General features: G+C 43.8%; 1 protein-coding gene across 1 annotated transcript in view; it reads right to left on the bottom strand.

Moving 5' to 3' along the window:
- The window catches only part of itga4 (integrin alpha 4), a 205,085-nt gene that overhangs the window by 112,528 nt on the left and 68,705 nt on the right, over positions 1-23,852 (bottom strand). Inside the window, exons 8-12 of the mRNA XM_084314032.1 lie at positions 18,043-18,105; positions 17,395-17,550; positions 16,680-16,788; positions 9,225-9,319; positions 5,325-5,337 (exon numbers count right to left, since the gene is read on the bottom strand). Coding sequence (XP_084170158.1) covers positions 5,325-5,337; positions 9,225-9,319; positions 16,680-16,788; positions 17,395-17,550; positions 18,043-18,105 — 436 coding nt within the window. The remainder of the gene's footprint in view (positions 1-5,324; positions 5,338-9,224; positions 9,320-16,679; positions 16,789-17,394; positions 17,551-18,042; positions 18,106-23,852) is intronic.

Below are 23,852 nucleotides of genomic sequence, written 5' to 3'. Positions count from 1 at the left end.
CACCGCGCCATAGATTACGGCTCGGGCACATTGAACGTGCACGAATTTCACGCACGGGTTCCTAGCGGGATCGCGCGCCTGGCCAGACACACAGAGTCCGACTTCTCAGCGCGCTGCAGCGCGGAGCCCTGATAGAACCAGCAGCGGCACGAGCTCTCTCTCTCCCTCTCCCCCTCTCTCTCTCTCTCTAGAGAGAAAACGAGAAAGAAAGAAAGAAAGAAAGAAAGAGAGGGGAGAAAGGACTGGAGAGAGAGGAAGAGAGAAAGAAAGAAAGAAAGAAAGGCAGGGAGAATAAAGAGAGAGAAAAAGAGAGAGCTGTACTGTATTGTACCCATTCTGCAATCTGTTAATAAATTTCCAATCAATCAATCAATCAATCAATCGCGTGGCGCACGCCTCAAATCCGATTGAAGCGGAAAAGATAGCTTGCCGCTCGGGAGCCGCCCGCAAGGCGTGCTCCCGCTTGTGGCCAGTGTGCACAGTAGCGTCCGTTAACATGGGAGCGGAAGTGAAGCGGCAGCCGCCCGTCCGTCCGTCCGTGTTCATTGGTGTGCTGTGTGCTGGGGCCGTTTGAGGGAGGGATGTATTGTATATTGTATACATGCACTTTTATTATGTGCTTGTGTGATGTATCACACATTTTATTGCTGTGTGATGTATTGCAAATGTTATTGCTGTCATCTTGGCCAGGTCTCCCTTGCAAAGGAGGTCTTGTATCTCAATGGGACTTCCGGGTAAAATAATTTCAAAAAAATTATAATAATAATAGCAGGCTTTGCGATTGCTAATTGCATCATTTAAAATCGCGATTTCGATTTAAAAATAACTTTCATACATGGATTGCAGCTCAAAGTGCTTCACAGCAAATATCATAAAATGAACATAGGCATAACATTTGCATACAGTTAAATAAAAGCAATACATAAAGTGCATAGTATTGCCAAATTCTCATTTGTTTATCAAGGTGCAGTGATGTGGAATGATATACAAAATCTAACAGAAACATGTTCCACTTTAAATACATTTAAAAGCAAGCTTAAAGGGGAACTATCTTATAAATGGCCTTTTCCAGTTGTTTGCATTGTTTTCTAGCAATGTGGGGTTTTACCAACACTGACTAGATGTGAAATTCTCATTCAGTCCGATTCCTCCAGTTCAGATGAGACAAGATCCTCCCCCACTAAACCAAGCCATTCAAGAATTGACTCGCTATCCTGATCTGCCACCGCCCGCCCACAATCAACTGTGATACGTTTATATGAGCAGCGAGTGGAAATAATGCGGAAGCGGTTTTCGACAGCAGAGACCTTCAGCTGTTCACACACACACACACACACCGTGAATCACAAACACAGAGAACTAGATACAATGGGTGGGAGGTAATGGGACTGGGGGGAGCTCTCTCTCTCTCTCTCTCTCTCTCTCTCTCTCTCTCTCTCTCTCTCTCTCTCTCTCTCTCTCTCTCTCTCTCTCTCTCTCTCTCTCTCTCTCACTCTCTCGTATCAGCACTCGGTGTATCACTGTCAACCTGTTGCAAAATAGCATAGCGCACGCTCCCACACGCGCGCCCGTATTCCGATCCGTGCAATAATATTCACGGGGTATATATTGTCATTCGAAACAAGTTACCAATGCATTGTCCCGTAGGGGTGGGAATCACCAGAGGCCTCACGATACGATACTATCACAATACTTGAGTCACGATACGATAGTATTGCGATACTAAATATATTGCGATATGCTGAGTATTGTGATATTAATATTGCGATATATTGCGATTTATTACCTTTTTTCAACTGCAAAGTAAAACTTTGTCAACATGTTTTATCTAATCAAATAAAGTTCAGTCTGTTCATCTCACTTCAATAATTTTTATTGCAGAACATGGTATTTTCTCAAGCAGACAGATGTAAACACTGTAATCTGTGTTACATGTACCTGACAAACTGAACTGTTTGTATTACAGTCATATTCCAACTTAACTGAATGCACATGTGTGCGTGTGTATGGACTCTACTATTATTGAAATGAACAATGCATTTATAAATAATTAAATATCGATACTTGGCGTCCCTGTATCGATACAGTATCGCCACGCAAAATATTGCGATACTACTACGGATCGATTTCCCCTCCCACCCCTATTGTCCCGTGGGATTATGCCCATGCCCCCCGCGGCTAATTAATTAGTCTCTCTCTCTCTCTCTCTCTCTCTCTCTCCTCTCTCTCTCTCTCTCTCTCTCTCTCTCTCTCACCCAAAGGTACTGTATCTCTGTCACTCAAAGCGCATTGCGAGTATGAGCAGAGCCCAGCCAAAAACAGCTTGGAATCTGGAAGGGCAGAAAGTGGTGCACCAAAGTACTTGATTAAAAATACAAAACAATGAATTTTATTGGGGAAAAAATTGCCCAAATAGTGAAAGAAATAGCAAAATAGTTCCCCTTTAAAAAATAACTACAGATCCTGTAGTTTGTAGCATCCATGTGTATTTGTGAGTAGTCTTTTTTCCCACCATTATAATTGTAATTATAATTGTGTATAATGCTGTATTGTATGTATCTGTGTGTATGAGAGAGGGATATGCACATGTGTGTTTGTGCATAATGTGTGTGTGGGGGGGGGGGTTCTGTGTAGTAAGAGGGGAGGTCGCTTATAAGCCCTTGGGCTTTTTGACCTTTCCTGCACATTTTAACTGTTCTTCTTTTACTTATTTTATTCCAGAATGTATGTTTGTAAGTGCAAATAACAATAAACAAAATAAACAAACATAAGAATAGGCATAAAATAAGTACAATAAGTACAGTGTTGCTCGAAAGCATGTGAATCCCATGGAACAGCCAGTCCCCCAAACATCAATCCCCACCACATCCCCATCCAAGACACCCCCCTGATAAAGCACGTCATGACCGAAGGAAAACACAAACAGCCCGAATACACCCGGACCATTCACCAAATACAATGACCAAACATGGAACATCCCAGTGCGCACAAGCATGTGAACCCCTGGGATCCAGTAGCCACCAGCACCCGGGCCTCCACCCCCCCCCCCCCCCCCCCCCCCCCCCCCAGACCTCCCCCAGGTATTGTGTTCCACAGCTTTGGTGCATAACTAGCAAAGGCTGTATCCCAATCTTCTTCTGGTTATTGTTGGGAACCTTTAGTAAACAAGTGGTAGATGATCGTAGTGTTCTTTGGGGTGTTCTCTCTCTCCCTCTCCCTCTCCTCTCTCTCTCTCTCTCTCTCTCTCTCTCTCTCTCTCTCTCTCTCTATCAAGCAGGAGTGGATCCAGGTGTGGGGAGTCAGGCCATCAGCTGTTCCACATCCAATCAACCCTGCCGTAAGAGACTGGTCACTACTTCCAGGTTGCCCGATTGTCCTATGCCTTTTCATTTTGATGATATTCTATGCTCTCTCTTGATTTTATATATATATACACAATGTTCATTTATTTTATATAAAACACTTATATTTATTGTTATTATATTATCATCTTCATATCCAGATCACCAGTATTGAGTGTTAGGAGTATTGCCATGGAAACAGAACTCACACAAACCACAAACCCCAACAGGAAACAGGATATACAGCGGCAGACACTGGCCATGTGTATCACAACGCCTGTGTATTTTGGTTTCAGTTTTAGACAGACACTATTGGCTCTAGAAATGTGATTGTTGAAAAATGCTTTAGCAGCGGCTGAGGTATGTGATGTCTTTTGTCCACATATGGACTGCATTTTTATAGTGCTTTTATCCAAAGAGCTTTACAACTTATGCCTCACATTCACCCATTCACTCACACATTCACACACAGAGGCAACCATGCAAGGAGCCAACCTGCTCATCAGGAGCAGTTATGGGTTAAGTTCCTTGCTCAAGGACACTTCGACCGTAACCGTGACCCAACGTGAACCATAAACAAACCAACAAGAATTGCAACAAAAGTAACATTTTAGCTTTTTATTTCAAACAAACAGGGTGTGAAACCACCCGTAGGCAGACATTAGACTAACCCTAACCTTAACAGAACCAAAGCAGATTATCATGTCTATTTTGGTTCTATAGACAGATCTATCTATTCTGGTTCTAGCTTAGGCTAGCCAGTCAGTGCAGTCATTAGGCTTGTTCGAGATGGGATAGGCGGACGCAGATCTGCGCAGGTTTCACTACTGCCTCGCCAAGCGCGTTGCATGACGGTTAGAATGTTGTCCGACTTGCTCTGAAAATCTGACGAGGCGAGGCGTGGAACTCCCGCGGGAGCGAGCCACAAGCAGCCTTCAGAGCGAGGCGCCACAGTACCTCTCACTCGGCTGCTCCCGGCTGGGAAGCGACTTGCTATGGTCGGGCAAAGCGCCTATTGGCTCAGAAAAGTTGTCAGTCACCAGCCACGTGACAGCCAGGGAGTTATGAGACGTTTGATTGATTGAAAACTTTATTATGTTATGCGTTATCATCATATCATCATGATAAACTTCAAGCTGTCAGACACACACACACATGCGTCGTCTGTTTTGCCTCAATACTGTATATATAATTCTGTTTTGCCTCAATATACACAGTATACATATATATATATTGATGCAAAACAGAATTATTCAGCAGTGTGTTGTGTGTGCGTGCGGCCAGGAGCGCGCAACAAGATGGTATACATTATGGTATATGAATAGTATATTCCACTATAGCAGTATGGTGTGTGCTGTACATTTGAATCTGATCTAATTTTGCAAACGGCCATCGCATTATAATGAGCTGGACAGGTGTGTAATGTGTGTGTGGTGACGTGAAAGCGTATCTGCCATGCGAGACTAGGCGAGAGGCTCTCGTGAAATCGGCAGTGTCCGCCCTTTTAACTCCTCCCCCGGCTTCACTCGGCTACTCTCGTCTACTAGTCGAGGCAAACCGAAATCCATCTCGAACAAGCCTATAGTCGCAGGAAATGATGTCATCCTGTTTGTGATTGGCTGAGAGCACACAATAAGTCTGTTGTTGAAGGAGAACCTCCAACCACCAAAACGCCTCCCTGCCTCCCTCTTTCTTTCTTTCTTTCTTTCTTTCTTTCTTTCTTTCTTTCTTTCTTTCTTTCTTTCTTTCTTTCTTTCTTTCTTTCTTTCTTTCTTTCTTTCTTTCTTTCTTTCTTTCTTTCTTTTTTCTCACACCCCTCTCTGTCTCTCTCTTTGTCTTTTTTCCTTCCTCCACCCTCCAATCTTCCTCCCTCTGTTTCACGCTACCTTCCACTCCCCTCTCCTCCCCTCCTCTCTTCTCTCCTCTCCTTTCTCCTCCTCTCCTCTCCCCTCTCCTCTCCTCTCTTCTCCTCTTCACAGATACCTGTCTTCTGTTTCTAACAGATCACATTAAGAAATAGATAGACAGAGGGAATCTCAGTGGCATGTTAATGTTAGACCTCCAAAAGGCATTCAACACAGTGGACCACTCTATCCTCTTAAGGAAGTTAACTGTTATGGTTTGTAACCGACCCCAATCGCACAACACAAGACAGGTATGAGAGTAAGCCAAAACAGGGCAAAACTTTATTATAGAACAAAGGCGGCACAGTCCCTTTATGGGAGAACACAAAAACACTAGAGTCAAGGAAAACTGGAAAATGCGGCACTGTGCCTTTAAGAGGTGAACAGGCTAAGGGACTAGGGCTAAAGGACAGGGCCAGGGCTAAATGTCAAGGACCAGGCCCAGGGGCACTGGAGAGGGGAACAGGGGAGAACACAAAACACTAGAGTCAAGGAAATAAGGAAAATGCGGCTCTGTGCCTTTAAGAGGCGAAAGGGCTAAGGGACTAGGGCTAAAGGACAGGGCCAGGGCTAAATGTCAAGGACTAGGACCAGGGGCACTGGGGAGGGGAACAGGGGAGAACACAAAACACTAGAGTCAAGGAAAACTGGAAAATGCGGCACTGTGCCTTTAAGAGGCGAACAGGCTAAGGGACAGGGCTAAGTGTCAGGGACAAAGGCTAAGGGCCAGGGCTACGGGCCAGGGCTGCTTACAGGGATGAGGACAGGGTTCCGACGGCGGAGGCCTGGCAATGGGACAGGGGCCCGACGGCGGGGGCCGGGCACGGAGACAGGGGCCCGACAGCGGAGGCCGGGCACGGAGGCAGGGTCCCGACGGCGGAGGCCTGGTACGGAGACAGGGGCCCGACAGCGGGGGCCAGGCACGGAGACAGGGGCCCGACGGCGGAGGCCTGGTACGGAGACAGGGGCCCGACAGCGGAGGCCGTGGAAATAGGGAGCGATGACGCGCCGGCTTGACGTCTGGAGTGGGAACACTGGCAACCTCCCGTAGAGAATTAGAGAGCGAAGGCGATGTCCCACTCCAGGCACGGAGATCCTCTTCCTCCTCCTCGGGGGGGGGGCACGGAGACTTGACTTGACTTGACTTGAGACAGGGGCCCGACAGCGGAGGCCGGGGGGAAGAGGCGCCATCCTCCCGTGGAAATAGGGAGCGATGACGCACCGGCTTGACGTCTGGAGTGGGAACACTGGCAACCTCCCGTAGAGAATTAGAGAGCGAAGGCGGTGTCCCACTCCAGGCACGGAGATCCTCTTCCTCCTCCTCGGGGGGGCCGGGCACGGAGACTTGACTTGACTTGAGACAGGGGCCCGACAGCGGAGGCCGGGGGGAAGAGGCGCCATCCTCCCGTGGAAATAGGGAGCGATGACGCGCCGGCTTGACGTCTGGAGTGGGAACACTGGCAACCTCCCGTAGAGAATTAGAGAGCAAAGGCGGTGTCCCACTCCAGGCACGGAGATCCTCTTCCTCCTCCTAGGGGGGCCGGGCACAGAGACTTGACTTGACTTGAGACAGGGGCCCGACAGCGGAGGCCGGGGGGAAGAGGCGCCATCCTCCCGTGGAAATAGGGAGCGATGACGCGCCGGCTTGACGTCTGGAGTGGGAACACTGGCAACCTCCCGTAGAGAATTAGAGAGCGAAGGCGGTGTCCCACTCCAGGCACGGAGATCCTCTTCCTCCTCCTCGGGGGGGCCGGACAACGCAGAACAAAGGGGTCCCAGGGGACCGGGGCGAAGAGATGCCATCCTCCCGTGGAAAATAGGGAGCGATGACGCGCCGGCTTGACGTCTGGAGTGGGAACACTGGAAAACCTCCCGTAGAGAATTAGAGAGCGAAGACGGTGTCCCACTCCAGGCAAACGGCGACAGGTGGTGATGGCTGGCACGTCGTCTCATGCCAGAGACGCGGCAGGTGATGGTAACGTACAGGATGGTAACGTACAGAACTCCATGAACACAGAGTGAACACAGATACAGAACGACCCGACCAGGACTGGAAGGGAGGTCCAGGTATATAAAGCCCTCTGGGGCGCTAATCATAAACTATGACAGCTGCGTGAAGGTAGTCCAAGGGTGGGGGCTGGTGAAGAGTAGAGGAGAGTAAATCATCGCAAGGGTGGGGGCTGGTGAGGGAGAGTAGACAGGGAAAAGTTCAGGGAACAGGCGAATCCTCACATTAACAGCGATAGGTTTTAATGGTATGGCCATAAACTGGGCCAGCTTATACTTGAGGGGAAGGGAACAATGAGTAGAGGTGGGAGAGGTCCTTTCAGATCTGAGGACGGTGGACTGCGGGGTCCCTCAGGGCAGTGTGCTGGGGCCCTTGTTCTTCCTCCTATATATAAATGACATGCAATCAGCCTGCTCATGTGATCTCCTCCTCTACGCGGATGATTCGGCTCTCATGGTGTCAAACAAAAGCAAAACGGTGATTGAAAGTAGACTTAGCATGGAGTTAGGAAATGTCAGTCAGTGGCTTTCAGAAAATCGACTGTCTCTCCATTTAGGAAAAACTGAATCTATTTTATTTTCTACTACAAGGAAACATTTAGGTAGCTCAGTTGTCACCTCATCCGTAGCTAACAGTGTACAGCACTGCCACCATGCTCTGTAAATAGCTCATGTACAGATACCGATATGCCTACTTTGTTTACTTGTTTATTGCACTATGTCGCTCTATTGGTTGGACTCTTATTATTATTACTTGTATTATGCACATCGTTGCGGGCGAGACCCCCCGCATTTCACTGTATACTTGTATGCCGTGACAAATAAAACTCTTGTATCTTGTACTACATTCTGAGCCGTGTTTATACTGTAGCTATGTTAGATAAGTATTTAAGTTACTGACATTCTGAGCTGTGTTTATACTGTAAATGGTAAATGACTGCATTTATATAGCGCTTTTATCCAAAACGCTTTATAATTTGTTGCTCACGTTTTACCCATGCACTCACACATTCACACACAGAGGCAACCATGCAAGGAGCCAACCTGCTCATCAGGAGCAGTTATGGGTTAAGTTCCTTGCTCAAGGACACTTCGACGCGCTGCCCGGGAGGAGCGGTAATCGAACCGGGAACCTCCGGATTACCAGACGACTGCTCTACCTCCCGAGCCACTGTCGCCCCACTGTAGCTGATCACTGGTACATTTCAAAGCTTTGGAATAAATCATATCACCATCATTCTGAGAGATGAGTTCAGTATCACTGTATGATACCTGACAGTATAGGGGTGTGTGTGTGTGTGTGTGTGTGTGTGTGTGTGTGTGTGTGTGTGTGTGTGTGTGTGTGTGTGTGTGTGTGTGTGTGTGTGCGTGCGCGCGCGTGCGTGCGTGTGTGTGTGCGTGTGTAGTGTTGTGTGTGTATGTATGTTGTGTGTGTGTATGTAGTGGTGTGTGTGTATGTATGTAGTGGTGTGTGTGTATGTATGTAGTGTTGTGTGTGTATGTATGTAGTGTTGTGTGTGTATGTATGTTGTGTTGTGTGTTACAGATTCAGATTCAACCTTTAATTGATGTATTCAAATAAGGCATTAAAGTGTGTGTGTGTATGTGTATGTAGTGTTGTGTGTGTATGTATGGTGTGTGTGTATGTAGTGTTGTGTGTGTATGTATGTAGTGTTGTGTGTGTATGTATGTAGTGGTGTGTGTATGTATGTAGTGTTGTGTGTGTATGTATGTTGTGTTGTGTGTTACAGATTCAGATTCAACCTTTAATTGATGTATTCAAATAAAGCATTAAAGTGTGTGTGTGTGTGTGTGTGTGTGTGTGTGTGTGTGTGTGTGTGTGTGTGTGTGTGTGTGTGTGTGCGCGTGTGTGTGTGCATGCGTGCATGTGTGTGTGTGTGTGCGTGCATGCGTGCATGCGTGCGTGTGTGCGTGCGTGCGTGTGTGTGTGTGTGCGTGCGTGCGTGTGTACCTGAGAGTAGGTGCGAGAGATCCCATCCTTCCTTCCATTATAGATGTAGACGGCTCCTCTAAGCTCCTCCTCGTGAGGAGCGCCCACTGCCACATCTACACACGCACACACACGCACACACACACACACACTTTAATGCTTTATTTGAATACATCAATTAAAGGTTGAATCTGAATCTGTAACACACAACACAACATACATACACACACAACACTACATACATACATACACACACAACACTACATACATACACACACAACACTACATACATACACACACAACACTACATATATACACACACAACACAGGGGAAAGGGCAATACATACATATGATATTAACACTTTAATCGCCAATGACGCCTTAACTCGTCATTCCCCACCATGCTAATTCTGCCAATGACGCCGTAACACGTCATTGAGATCAATATTTCAAAAATCTGTGATCGCAATCATATTTCTCCCGCGGAGACTTGAGATCTACTGTTGATCCCCTCTCAACTCTCCTACGGTTCAAGAGCGCCATCTGGTGGCTGAGCGGCGGATCGCCCAAACCGGAAACGGAAACTGGTGCTCATCCAAATTCGGTTCGATCACTCGCTATAGGTCCCGTGACTCGAGCTCGACACAATGGATAGCGATCCGTTACCAATAACTCGATAAACAACATGATTTGGACGTATATACTATTATACAACCTGGAGATGGATCGCATATTTCAACATCCCATAATAGGAATATTTTTGCTCCACGCTCATCGCCCAACGGCCCGAGGAGACTGGGGTAAGTTTCAGCGTTTATTTTTACCGTGTTCGATACAAACTGCTCTAATGATCATATCACCCACATTACATGAATCATCTAACGTATAAACGACCCCCCCCCCCCCCATCCGGTCAACATCAGATGATAAGTAGTAACTTCTAGAAGCACGTCCATTTGACATTTTTTATCTGGCACCGATCGCTATCAAACTGTATTTGATCATCAATATAATGCATTTAGGGCTATAAATCACGTTCTGCAGAATGCTGCAAAAAAACGATAAAAACATATTTATACTTTAGACCGTATTTTAGTATGAATATGTGAATGAAAAAGTATAACGTTCCTACATCCTGAACGATAGATAATTGACGTTGAATGGGCCATAGTAATGTCAATTTAGCAATACAATTTAAAAAGTTATAGCCCTGCAAAGAAGGGGAACTTCTCCATAGACAAATAGAGCTGGCAGAGGATGGTATAAGGATGTACATAAGCGTGGCAAAGAAAGTGTTAAAATAAACATTAGATGTATTTTGTAAATAAAAAATGGTGGAGCATTATAGGCCCACAGGAAACAGTTATGTTGGGATGATTTAGGATTGCAATCTAGATTTTTTATTATAGTGACAATACAACAAATGATGTGTGAAAATGTGTATGTGTGTAAATGTATGTGTTTAAATGTAGTTGCAAAGTGTAATGAATGCTGCTTCAATATTGAGTTTATCAAAATGAAACAGAAATAGAAATATAAATCAAATGTCATATAAACGGCCTAAGAAAGCTCTTAAAATTGCCCATATAAACATAATGTAGTATCAGGAATAGATCCAGAGGAAGCATTTCAGGCTTTCAATGGAATTGTAATGACAATTATAGACTGCCATGCACCACCCAAACGCACTGTCAGTGTACAGCCTAAGAATACAGAGTTATCATAATAGATCAGATTATGGAAGGTAAACTGAAACAGATTAGGTCTAGTAAAAGTAAACCACCAGGGATTGACCATCTTGATGGAAAACTACTCAGGCCAATAGCTTTATTAATTGCTCCCATGGTCACACATATTATGAATCAATGTTAAACCAGCCTACTGGTTTACATCCGCCATTTACATCCTTAACACATTGCCCGCCGGGCATTGTACCCATCTAATGCCCCTCTCTGCCAGCGCTATAAGTCTATGGAGTGGCTCACCTTCTTTGCAGGGCTATAACTTTTTAAATTGTATTGCTATATTGACATTACTATGGCCCATTCAACATCGATTATCTATCGTTCAGGATGTGGGAACGTTATACTTTTTCATTCATACATTCATACAAAAATACCTTCTAGAATATAAGTATGTTTTTATCGTTTTCTGCAGTAATTCCTAGAACGTGAGTTATAGGCCTAAACGCATATATAGATTATCGATTGCCGTTTCCCCCCTATACACGCTATATTAAAAAATGTAACTGTATATGATCGGTATATGTTATGCTTCATCATGCGTGTAGGAAAGGGGGGGGGGGGGTCATTTATAATTCCGTGATCGTCAGTAAATGCTTTATGTAGTATGGGTGGATATATTGATCGGATGGTTTGCAAACAAGGAAACTCACAATTGGGTTGAAAATAACGTTAGTGTCCTCTTACCGTGCGCCAATGAGACTGGCGGTGAAAGATCCCAGGTATACGACGCCGATCACCTAGGTCCATTTCCGGTTTGTATGTCGCAATAAACGCCGAAATCATATAGATTATTAAGTTTAGAAAGCGATCCATTATGTACATAGTATCTGTCGGGAGCCTTGCAACGATATCTGATGGCCGGATGAATTTAATCGACGCACATCAGCCATATCCTGTTTGCCAGTGTAACTCGCCCAACCATCCACCAGGCGGTGGTATTGAGCCGTCGTTGCTATAGGGTCCAGCTGGAGCGTTGCGGGTGTATATATGAATTATGAATGCCATGGTGAAAAAATGAAATATTGATCTCAATAACCCTGTACAGTGAGGTCTGGCGCTCAACGCATGGCGGGCAATAACTCTGAACAGCGTTTCCGGCGGTGGATGTGTTAACACATCAAGTTCAAGTTCAAGTTTCAAGTTTCTTTAATAGTTGTCATACAGAAGTACAGAATACTTTTATACAAAATGCTTCTTACTGTTACGCTCCAGAGACTGTGCAAGACAAGATAAGTATGAAATAAAATAACATAGTATAGCATGTAAATTAGAAGTAAAAAAATGTGGTCACAGTGTTCAGTATAGACATATGTACAATGTTCGATGCAGAGTAGACGTTACTGAGTTACCATATAATATACAATACTGTGTAGTGTACTAATATACAATACTATATAGTGCAAGGCAGAAATAGGATGAGGTGCAATTTAGGTACAATTTACAGTAGGTGTACGAGTTGTAGTGCAAATCCTTTATCAATAAATATAAAGTGTGTTTGTGTGATCTAAAGTGTGGAGAGTGGGTGCTGCAGTGTGTTGTTTGTTTAAGTGAGTGTGTGCGTGTGGGTGTGTGTGCTGTGTGCATTTGATGGTTGTTGCATAGTGTTTATTGTTCGTTTAGCAGCCTGATGGCCTGGGGATAGAAGCTTCTTCTGAGTCTTTCTGTGCTCGCCTTAAGACTCCGGTATCGCTTGCCTGACCGCAGCAGTTCAAAGAGGCAGTTGTTCGGGTGGCTCGAGTCCTTAATAATTCTCTTAGCCTTCCCCTTGCACCGCTTGTTGTAAATGTTCTGGAGGGTGGGAAGCCCCCCTCCAATTGTGCGTTCGGCTGAACGTGTCACTCTTTGTAGTCTGCTACGGTCTTGTGCAGTGCTATTCCCAAACCAGGAGGTGATGTTGCCAGTCAGGATGCTCTCTATTGTACATGAGTAGAAGTTCCTAAGGATCTTCTGACTGACTTGGAACTTCCTTAGGCGCCTGAGGAAGTAGAGGTGTTGTCGTGCCTTCTTCACAACACTGTCAATGTGTGTGGTCCATGTCAAATCCTCGGATATGTGGGCTCCGAGGTACTTGAAACTGTTCACTCTCTCAACCGGTGCCCCGTCGATGCTGAGGGGGCTGTAGTCCTTGACCCCCGACCTCCTGAAGTCCACAATCATCTCTTTTGTTTTGCTGACGTTCAGGGAGAGGCAGTTCTCCTGACACCACTGTGACAGGTTCTCTACCTCTTCCAGGTAGGCCCTTTCGTCGTTGGCAGAGATCAGGCCCACCACTACTGTGTCATCAGCAAATTTGATGATGGTGTTGTTGTTCCGCTGTGCTACGCAGTCATGTGTGTACAGGGAGTAGAGGAGGGGGCTCAGAACACAGCCCTGGGGGGCCCCTATGTTGAGCGTGATGGATGAGGAGGTGCAGTTGCCTGCTCTTACCACCTGGGGTCTGCCCGTCAGGAAGTCCAAGACCCACTGGCAGAGGTCATAGTTCAAGCCCAGGTCCCTGAGCTTGGCTATGAGTTTGGAGGGGACTATGGTATTGAATGCTGAGCTGTAGTCGATGAACAGCATTCTCACATAGTTCCCCTGCCTCTTGTCCAGGTGTGATGCTGCTGTGTGCAGCACATGGGCTATGGCGTCCTCCGTGGACCTGTTGGGGCGATATGCAAATTGCAGAGGGTCCAGGTTGATGGGGAGGGAGTGTGTGTGTGTGTGTGTGTGTGTGTGTGTGTGTGTGTGTGTGTGTGTGTGTGTGTGTGTGTGTGTGTGTGTGTGTGTGTGTGTGTGTGTGCGTGTGTGCGTGCATGCGTGTGTGTGTAAATGTCAGTTAAACCCGTGTTTATCCCGAGCTAAGTGGCAGTTAGCAGCACTCAGGGTGTGTGTGTGTGGAGGGGGGTACAGGGAGGGTGTTCTGTGTTCTGTGTGTTGCTGGGGAGATTGAGAACTGAGACTATCTGACTCATAATAATAAACACTGTTAGGACTATCTGACTCTTAATAATAAACACTGCTCTGGTGCAGCTACTACGGTTTGGACCATGTATAACATCATCACTATTACTACTATTACTACTCAGTTTGAGTAAAATGTACTCAATTTGAGTAAAATTTACTCTGCGAAATTTACTGTGTACTACTACTGTTATCAGAATTATCATTACTACTTGTACTTTGTTCTATGTATTATTTATTACTACCCCCCCCCCCCCCCCCTCCCCATGCTGCTATGACATTTGAATTTCCCCAAGGGGTTTAATAAAGGAACACTTGACTTGGCAGGGTGTCTTAGTGGTTAGAGAGAACATCCTGTAACCAAGCAAGGCACTGAACCCCCTGACTGACCCTGACCCCTAAGCTCTGAGCCCTGTCTACATGTATGTGTGTCTCAGAGAGAGATATGAATGTCTACATGTATGTGTGTCTCAGAGAGAGATATGAATGTCTACATGTATGTGTGTCTCAGAGAGAGATATTAATGTCTACATGTATGTGTGTCTCAGAGAGAGATATTAATGTCTACATGTATGTGTGTCTCAGAGAGAGATATGAATGTCTACATGTATGTGTGTCTCAGAGAGAGATATTAATGTCTACATGTATGTGTGTCTCAGAGATATGAATGTCTACATGTATGTGTGTCTCAGAGAGAGATATTAATGTCTACATGTATGTGTGTCTCAGAGAGAGATATTAATGTCTACATGTATGTGTGTCTCAGAGAGATATTAATGTCTACATGTATGTGTGTCTCAGAGATATGAATGTCTACATGTATGTGTGTCTCAGAGAGAGATATGAATGTCTACATGTATGTGTGTCTCAGAGAGAGATATTAATGTCTACATGTATGTGTGTCTCAGTGAGAGATATTAATGTCTACATGTATGTGTGTCTCAGAGAGATATTAATGTCTACATGTATGTGTGTCTCAGAGATATGAATGTCTACATGTATGTGTGTCTCAGAGAGAGATATGAATGTCTACATGTATGTGTGTCTCAGAGATAGATATGAATGTCTACCTGTATGTGTGTCTCAGAGAGATATGAATGTCTACATGTATGTGTGTCTCAGAGAGAGATATTAATGTCTACATGTATGTGTGTCTCAGAGAGAGATATTAATGTCTACATGTACAGTATGTGTGTCTCAGAGATAGATATGAATGTCTACCTGTATGTGTGTCTCAGAGAGAGATATGAATGTCTACATGTATGTGTGTCTCAGAGATAGATGTGAATGTCTACTTGTATGTGTGTCTCAGAGAGATATGGTGAAATGGCTGTACTGTAGTGGGACCTGGGTTGACTTAAAGCCTTTCCTCTATTAGACTACATGACTGGTTTGAATACAGTATAGGAGACATATTAAGATATGTAACTCAAAGATGAGAAAGTGGTAAGTTAGACATACCTGACTACTAGCTAACTCACAGACTGATGGAGCTTTGTAATGGGAAAGTCTCTCCGTCTCTCCTGCACTCCCGACTCAATCAAAGACTGCAAGGAGTTGAGATAACTGACTGCTGGTCACTTCTACCCTGTCTGATTTGATTCCTGGACAATGCAGTGGTTTCCTAACACGTTTTTGGTGAGTGAGGTTAACATTGTTGTTCTCAGTACTCTTTGTTCATACTGCTACTGCTAGCTAACATTACGAATGAAGAGTAGCTACACATAATGACAGCAGTGAACTTCACATAAACTACCTTCAGTTCCCTCTCTTATCTTGTTCCATCTGGTGTGATGAACAGTATTGTGGTGATTTCTTTGTAGTGTATTTGATATGTTCACTATGTCATGGTTTACATCAGACCACTTCTGTAGCCAAGTGGGGTCAAATGTAGCTAGCAGTTCAAGGCAATGTCTAACAAAGACTGGTAGGTCAGTGGCTAGAATACATTGCTGATGGTGACAGCACAGTGGCCAGAAAACATTGCTGATGGTGACAGCACAGTGGCTAGAATGCATTGCTGATGGTGACAGCACAGTGGCTAGAATACATTGCTGATGGTGACAGCACAGTGGCTAGAATACATTGCTGATGGTGACAGCACAGTGGCTAGAATACATTGCTGATGGTGACAGCACAGTGGCTAGAATACATTGCTGATGGTGACAGCACAGTGGCTAGAATGCATTGCTGATGGTGACAGCACAGTGGCTAGAATACATTGCTGATGGTGACAGCACAGTGGCTAGAATACATTGCTGATGGTGACAGCACAGTGGCTAGGATACATTGCTGATGGTGACAGCACAGTGGCTAGAATACATTGCTGATGGTGACAGCACAGTGGCTAGAATACATTGCTGATGGTGACAGCACAGTGGCTAGAATACATTGCTGATGGTGACAGCACAGTGGCTAGAATACATTGCTGATGGTGACAGCACAGTGGCTAGAATACATTGCTGATGGTGACAGCACAGTGGCTAGGATACATTGCTGATGGTGACAGCACAGTGGCTAGAATACATTGCTGATGGTGACAGCACAGTGGCTAGAATACATTGCTGATGGTGACAGCACAGTGGCTAGAATATATTGCTGATGGTGACAGCACAGTCAGTGGCTAGAATACATTGCTGATGGTGACAGCGTTGTGTGTGGTGTGTGATTAAAAGCTCAGGTCTCATTCATGGCTCAGTCTACTGCATTCAGCACTGCCCTGTTGGACAGCGCTGACCAGAGTGAAATGAGTGATATAGTCTAGCAAGTGTTAATTGCTGGTCTTACCAGGGTATCCATCATCATCTAGGTCTCCCAGGTTAGTGATGGTCTCTCCAAACCTTGCCGCGTAAGAGCCACTGCCTATCAGCTGGAAATCTGCTTCAATCAGACTAGCCTGGAGAGAGAGAGAGAGAGCGAGAGAGAGAGAGAGAGAGAGAGAGAGAGAGAGAGAGAGAGAGAGAGAGAGAGAGAGAGAGAGAGAGAGAGAGAGAGAGAGAGATAGATAGATAGATAGATAGATAGATAGATAGATAGATAGATAGATAGATAGATAGATAGATAGATAGATAGATAGATAGATAGATAGATAGATAGATAGATAGATAGATAGATAGATAGCGATAGAGAGGTTAGACAGACAGAGAGGCAGACAAAGCAAGAGAGACATGTGCCTGCGTGCATGTGTGTGTGTGTGTGTGTGTGTGTGTGTGTGTGTGTGTGTGTGTGTGTGTGTGTGTGTGTGTGTGTGTGTGTGTGTGTGTGTGTGTGTGTGTGTGTGTGTGTGTGTGTGTGTGTGTGTGTGTGTGGGTCCTCTGGTCAGACCAAGAGGGGGACACACACATTAGATAGAAAGAGAAAAAGAGAGAGACAAACAAACAGTGGGAGAGAGAGAGAGAGAGAGAGAGAGAGAGAGAGAGAGAGAGAGAGAGAGAGAGAGAGAGAGAGAGAGAGAGAGAGAGAGAGAGAGAGAGAGAGAGAGAGAGAGAGAAGACTATGTTACCTGTCCCTGGTTGATGTAGACGTGAACACGCCCCTCCTCTCTAGTGACACCGGTTGCCATGGAGCTGGTTGCCATGGGTGCGCCCACCAGCAGGTCTGACAGGCCGTCAGCATTCAGGTCTACTGCACACACACTGGACCCGAAGTACGACCCCAGCTACACGCGCACACGCACACACACACACACACACACACACACACACACACACACACACACACACACACACACACACACACACACACACACACACACACACACACACACACACACACACACACACACACACACACACACACACACACACACGCAGGGAAACATGGGGTTGTATTAAGATATGTTATAAATAGGTTTGTTTATTACATACACATGTTAATGAGGATGTGAGGCGTGGGGTCATTGAGGTTAAGGTTAGGGTTAATGTGAGGCGTGGGGTGGGGTCATTGAGGTTAAGGTTAAGGTGAGACGTGGGGTCATTGAGGTTAAGGTTAGGGTTAAGGTGAGGCGTGGGGTCATTGAGGTTAAGGTTAGGGTTAAGGTGAGGCGTGGGGTCATTGAGGTTAAGGTTAGGGTTAAGGTGAGGCGTGAGGCTAGCGCAAACCATTGGTTTGAATGGGGAATGCTAACAGTAAGTTATCCCCAGGTCCTCACCTTGTCTCCTGACACCTCATACATGATCCTCAGCTGGTTGTCCTCCACGGTGAAGACATAAGCCTGTAGGACACCAGAGAGACAGTTAGGACTAATATATAGACATCTTAGAGACAGTTAGGACTAATATATAGACATCTTAGAGACAGTTAGGACTAATATATAGACACCAGAGATACAGTTAGGACTAATATATAGACATCTTAGAGACAGTTAGGACTAATATATAGACATCTTAGAGACAGTTAGGACTAATATATAGACACCAGAGAGACAGTTATGACTAATATATAGACATCTTAGAGACAGTTAGGATTGAAGTGAGATGAACAGACTGAACTTTCTTTTGTTAGATAAAACATGTTGACAAATTTTTACTTTGCAGTTGAAAAAAGGTAATAAATCGCAATATATCGCAATATTAATATCACAATATGCAGCATATCGCAATATATTTAGTATCGCAATACTATCGTATCGTGACTCAAGTATCGTGATAGTATCGTATCGTGAGGCCTCTGGTGATTCCCACCCCTATTACTCAGCTGATAAATTTGTGCCCTTCTTGATGACTTGTCATACAGACCTTGTAAGTCGCTTTGGATAAAAGCGTCAGCTAAATGACTAAATGTAAATGTAAATGTAATATATAGACACCAGAGAGACAGTTAGGACTAATATATAGACACCAGAGAGACAGTTAGGACTAATATATAGACATCTTAGAGACAGTTAGGACTAATATATAGACATCTTAGAGACAGTTAGGACTAATATATAGACACCAGAGTTAGGACTAATATATAGACATCTTAGAGACAGTTAGGACTAATATATAGACACCAGAGAGACAGTTAGGACTAATATATAGACATCTTAGAGACAGTTAGGACTAATATATAGACACCAGAGAGACAGTTAGGACTAATATATAGACATCTTAGAGACAGTTAGGACTAATATATAGACACCAGAGAGACAGTTAGGACTAATATATAGACATCTTAGAGACAGTTAGGACTAATATATAGACACCAGAGAGACAGTTAGGACTAATATATAGACACCAGAGAGACAGTTAGGACTAATATATAGACACCAGAGAGACAGTTAGGACTAATATATAGACACCAGAGAGACAGTTAGGACTAATATATAGACATCTTAGAGACAGTTAGGACTAATATATAGACATCTTAGAGACAGTTAGGACTAATATATAGACATCTTAGAGACAGTTAGGACTAATATATAGACATCTTAGAGACAGTTAGGACTAATATATAGACATCTTAGAGACAGTTAGGACTAATATATAAACATCTTAGAGACAGTTAGGATTAAATATATAGACACCAGAGAGACAATTAGGACTAATATATAGACACCAGAGAGACAGTTAGGACTAATATATAGACACCAGAGAGACAGTTAGGACTAATATATAGACATCTTTTTTTTTCTTTTTTTAACACACATATAAACAAACATGACAACACACGATAAGATACACAAGCATTAATATACAGTGTATATCCAACGAAATTACCATTTATACCAATGTCTTATACAGGATATACCCCTAATACCTGTTATCTAAAAACCTACACACATATGCTCCAGCTCGAACCCCCCGCTCCCGGACCCCTCTTTGGATAGTACCTCCATTATCCCTCGCTCCTAACCAGACACTACCATTATAAGCTAGCTTTTATTCTCTCCACCACTTCTAACCACATTGACATTTTGGATTCATTGAGACCCAGAATTCTTGCTGTAGATATTTCTTGATAAATCACATCGAGATATGTAAGAAACCAAACTTTCCGGCAAATTTTTTCCGGTTGAAACCAGCGTGATGCGATCAGCTTTTTAGCTACTGTGATACCCGATAAAACCAATCTCTTTAGCTGTGGATTTACTGCAAACTCAAAAACATCATTCAATAGTAATACAGAGGGGTGTACAGGTATATTCCAAGATACAAGTTTTGATAATTGTTGGGTCACATCTTTCCAGAATGTCTTAACTGGTGGGCAGTCCCAATACATGTGCATAAATGTCCCTTCGTCCCCGTTTGTACATTGGGAGCATTTGGAGTCTTGTTTAAGACCCATTCTGTTCAGTCTTATAGGAGTCAAGTATGTCCTGTGAATATAGTTAAGATTGATTTGTTGATGGTCCGGGTTCCTTGATGTAAGTCGGACATTTGCCCAGGCTCCTTGCCAATCAAAGTCACTTTCCAGGTCTGGTATATCCCTCCTCCAGACAGAGTCTAGTTGGAGGGTTTCATACGAGGACGTTAGTAATTGATGATAAAAATCTGAAACAAAACCTCTCGATGTCTCTCTTTCATAGAAGAATTTGTGGTATCTGTGGTGTTCAATTGGTATGTCTAATGGAACACCGTGAGACTTCAAACATAGCCGTAACTGTATGTAAAAAAGCCATGTGGACATGGTGAGATAATTTTTTTTGCATATTTCTCCATAACTACAAAAACCCTGTTTGTTAAAAACATCCCCTAATGAGTGTATGCCTTGCTCTTCCCATATAGGGAATCTTATAGGTCGTTTTTCAATTAAGAGTGCATTGTTATTGAATAAGGGAGTATGATTGTGCCATTTTTGTGGGTTAGGATATTTTTTTTGTGTTTCACGCCATATCCGGATCGCATGGGTAATTATGGGGCCAAATTTCCGTTCACAGTGCTTGATTGGTAGTTTAGTGTATGCTATGTCCTTCAGTCTATGTGGGGCTACTATGTTTTCTTCAAATTTTCTCCAGGATACTAATGCTTGGGGGTCAAACCATGTTGTCAATGGTCTTAATGTGTACGCCTTAAAATAGTGGAAAAAATCTGGAAATGCCATGCCACCGTCTGCTTTATTTCTCTGTGCGGTGGATCTTTTTATACGTGGTGGTTTGTTATTCCAAATAAATTTGTATGTGGAGGAGTGTAATCTTTTCCAGTAACCCTCTGGAGGGGGTAACGGTAGCATTGAACTGAAGAAGTTGATTCTAGGTAGTACATCCATCTTAACTATTGATATCCGTGCCTGTACTGAGTTTTTAAGTTTTGCCCACCTATCAAGGTCGTCTTTGATTTTGTTTTGGATTTTTGTGTAATTGTGCTTCACCGTTTGTCTTATGGTGGGGAATATTTCCACTCCCAAGCATCTAAAATGTTTGACCATAGGTATCTCTCCTGGGAGGGTTATATCTTTTTTTGCAGGGGTGTTAAGTGGAAGGAAAGCCGACTTCGGCCAATTTATCTTAAATCCCGATAAATCACCAAAGTTCTCAATCAACTTGAGCAGATGAGGCAATGTGGTGTTGGGGTTTTGCATGAATAATATTACGTCGTCCGCATATAAACTAATTTTATGTTGTGTGCCCTTGATTACGATTGGTTCTATGGATTGGGATTGTCTTATATATTGTGCTAAAGGCTCTAATGATAGATCAAATAGTCCGGGACTAAGAGGACAACCCTGTCTGGCTGAGCGTGATACCGGAAAGATTTTGGAGATGATTGTACCTGTTGTAATCATGGCCGATGGGTCTTTGTATAGTACTTTAATCATATCAATGAATCCTTTTCCTAACCCCATCCTTTCTAATACTGCCCATAGATACGACCATTCCAGCCTGTCAAAGGCTTTCATAGCATCCAGGGACAGCATCGCCTTAGGTATGGTGTCGTCCTTGTCGGCATCTAGTACGTGCAGTATTCGTCTTATGTTATCAGTGATCAGGCGGCCTCTTATGAAGCCAGTTTGGTCCGGATGAACTAAAGACGTCATATGCTTTTTTAATCTGATGGCTAATACCTTAGAGTACAGTTTGATATCGGTTCCGAGGAGGCTTAAGGGTCTGTAACTACCGCACTCGGTGGGGTCTTTGTCTTTTTTGAGAAGGACTGTTATGAGTGCAATATTGTCGTTTTTATGGAAGTTCCCCTCCTTGACTGAGTATAAGATCATATTTAGTATTATACAACGGCATGCAAATTTCTCGATTCTGATTGGCTGAAACAGTAATTTTACACGTCTTTATTGGCAACAATTCCACGCTGCTGGCCCAGGACCCGCCCACAACCGACCCACATCACATCACTCCGCCGGATCACAAGAAGGTGGACAATAATCTTTACAAATGGATATGTTGATAGCGACTAAACGACTAAATATCAAGCGATTCTGTCACAGCGAATGTCTTAGTTGTTTAAACAATGTTGGATGATGTAATTGATGGGTCTTGAATCATTCTGTAACAAAAGAAAAATCGCGGATTGATTGATTGATTAATTTTCAATTTTTTTTTCAATTTCTTTCTCCTTTCGACTGTCAGCGCTCGCTCTAGTCTCCACCCACCGCCACCCCCCCCCCCCCCCCCCCCCCCACACACACACACACACACACACACACACACACACGCACACACACACGCACACACACACACACTCTGCCTGCAACGCGGGGGATAGTCAGAGAGCTGGGTGCTGCGCTGTTCTAAGTGAGCATGGCCTATTGAGTTGATTGATTGATTGATTGCTAATTTTATTACTGTACGCTTGGTTTCCAACTGGTTTAGGCCCTCTACAGTAGGTTTAAAAAAATAAATAAAAGAATAGGGCGAAGAAAACGTTTTTTTCCTATAGGGCAAAGAAAACGTTTTAATTTGTTTTACCTACTTTATATAGAAGCATCTAAGAATGAAGTTCTATGGAAAGTAGGTCTGCATTCCCTTAACAATTGTGTGTATTGAGCCGTACTGTATTGTACCCATTCTGCATCTGGTAATAAAATTTTCAATCAATCATTCCAATAATACACAGTTGGATGTGTTAGTTGGTTGGATGCACTTCAAGCTGCTTCCACATGAGGCAACTTCTCTCAATCATTCCAATAATACACAGTTGGATGTGTTAGTTTGGTTGGATGCACTTCAAGCTGCTTCCACATGGAGGCAACTTGTCTTTTTTGTAGTTGTGGGAACAACTTTTTCTGGCGGATGGTTTTTTCAATAAATCTTCGATTAATGTGTGTTTATTGTATAGAAATAAGGTTGGATGAATCTGGCAGTTGTATAAAAGCTTTACACCACTTGCAGTCGTGATTTGTGAACAATAAACCATGCCTAGGGGGGTCTAACGACCACCCCTAGGCATGGTTTATTGTTCACAAACCACTCCTGCGCGTGATGTAATGCTTAAATAAGGGTCCAATTATGTCCCAACAAGAAAGGTACATTTCTGGTGGGATACCGTCTCTTCCAGGAGCCTTACCACTTTGCATTTCGGATATGGCCTTCTTGAGTTCCTCTAGTGTGATCGGTGTTTCTAACTGTTTAGTGTCATCCTCTGAAAGTTTAGGGAGAATAATTTGATTAAGATATGTGTCCATTTTGTTTTGATCGAAGGTCGTTTCTGATTTATATAAGTCGGAGTAGAATTCTTTGAATGTATCGTTTATTTTTTCAGGGTCTGTTTCAAGTACTTGTTGTGCTCTAATGGTAGTTATATCTGCAAATTTTGCATTAATTCTTAATCGCATGGCTAATAGGTGACTAGGTTTAGAACCTTGGGAGTACTGCTGTTGTCTTGTGCTGCGTATTTGTATTTCCGATTGTTGTCTGTATATGGCATTGATCTCTATTTTAAGTACGTTAACTTGATTTTCTAGTCGAGTTGAGTTGTTGTATTTTAGAGAATTAAATAACGTTGAGTAAAGCGTTAACTGTTCAGACAGTTTTGTGCATTGATTCTTGCGCATTTTGGAGGAAAAGCTATCAGTGAAATCCTTGAT

The sequence above is a fragment of the Notolepis coatsorum genome, assembly GCF_963971535.1.
Source record: "Notolepis coatsorum genome assembly, chromosome: 5".
Lineage (NCBI taxonomy): Eukaryota > Metazoa > Chordata > Actinopteri > Aulopiformes > Paralepididae > Notolepis > Notolepis coatsorum.
Note: the sequence above shows the minus strand (reverse complement) of the source record. Positions and strands in the feature narration are given on the sequence as shown.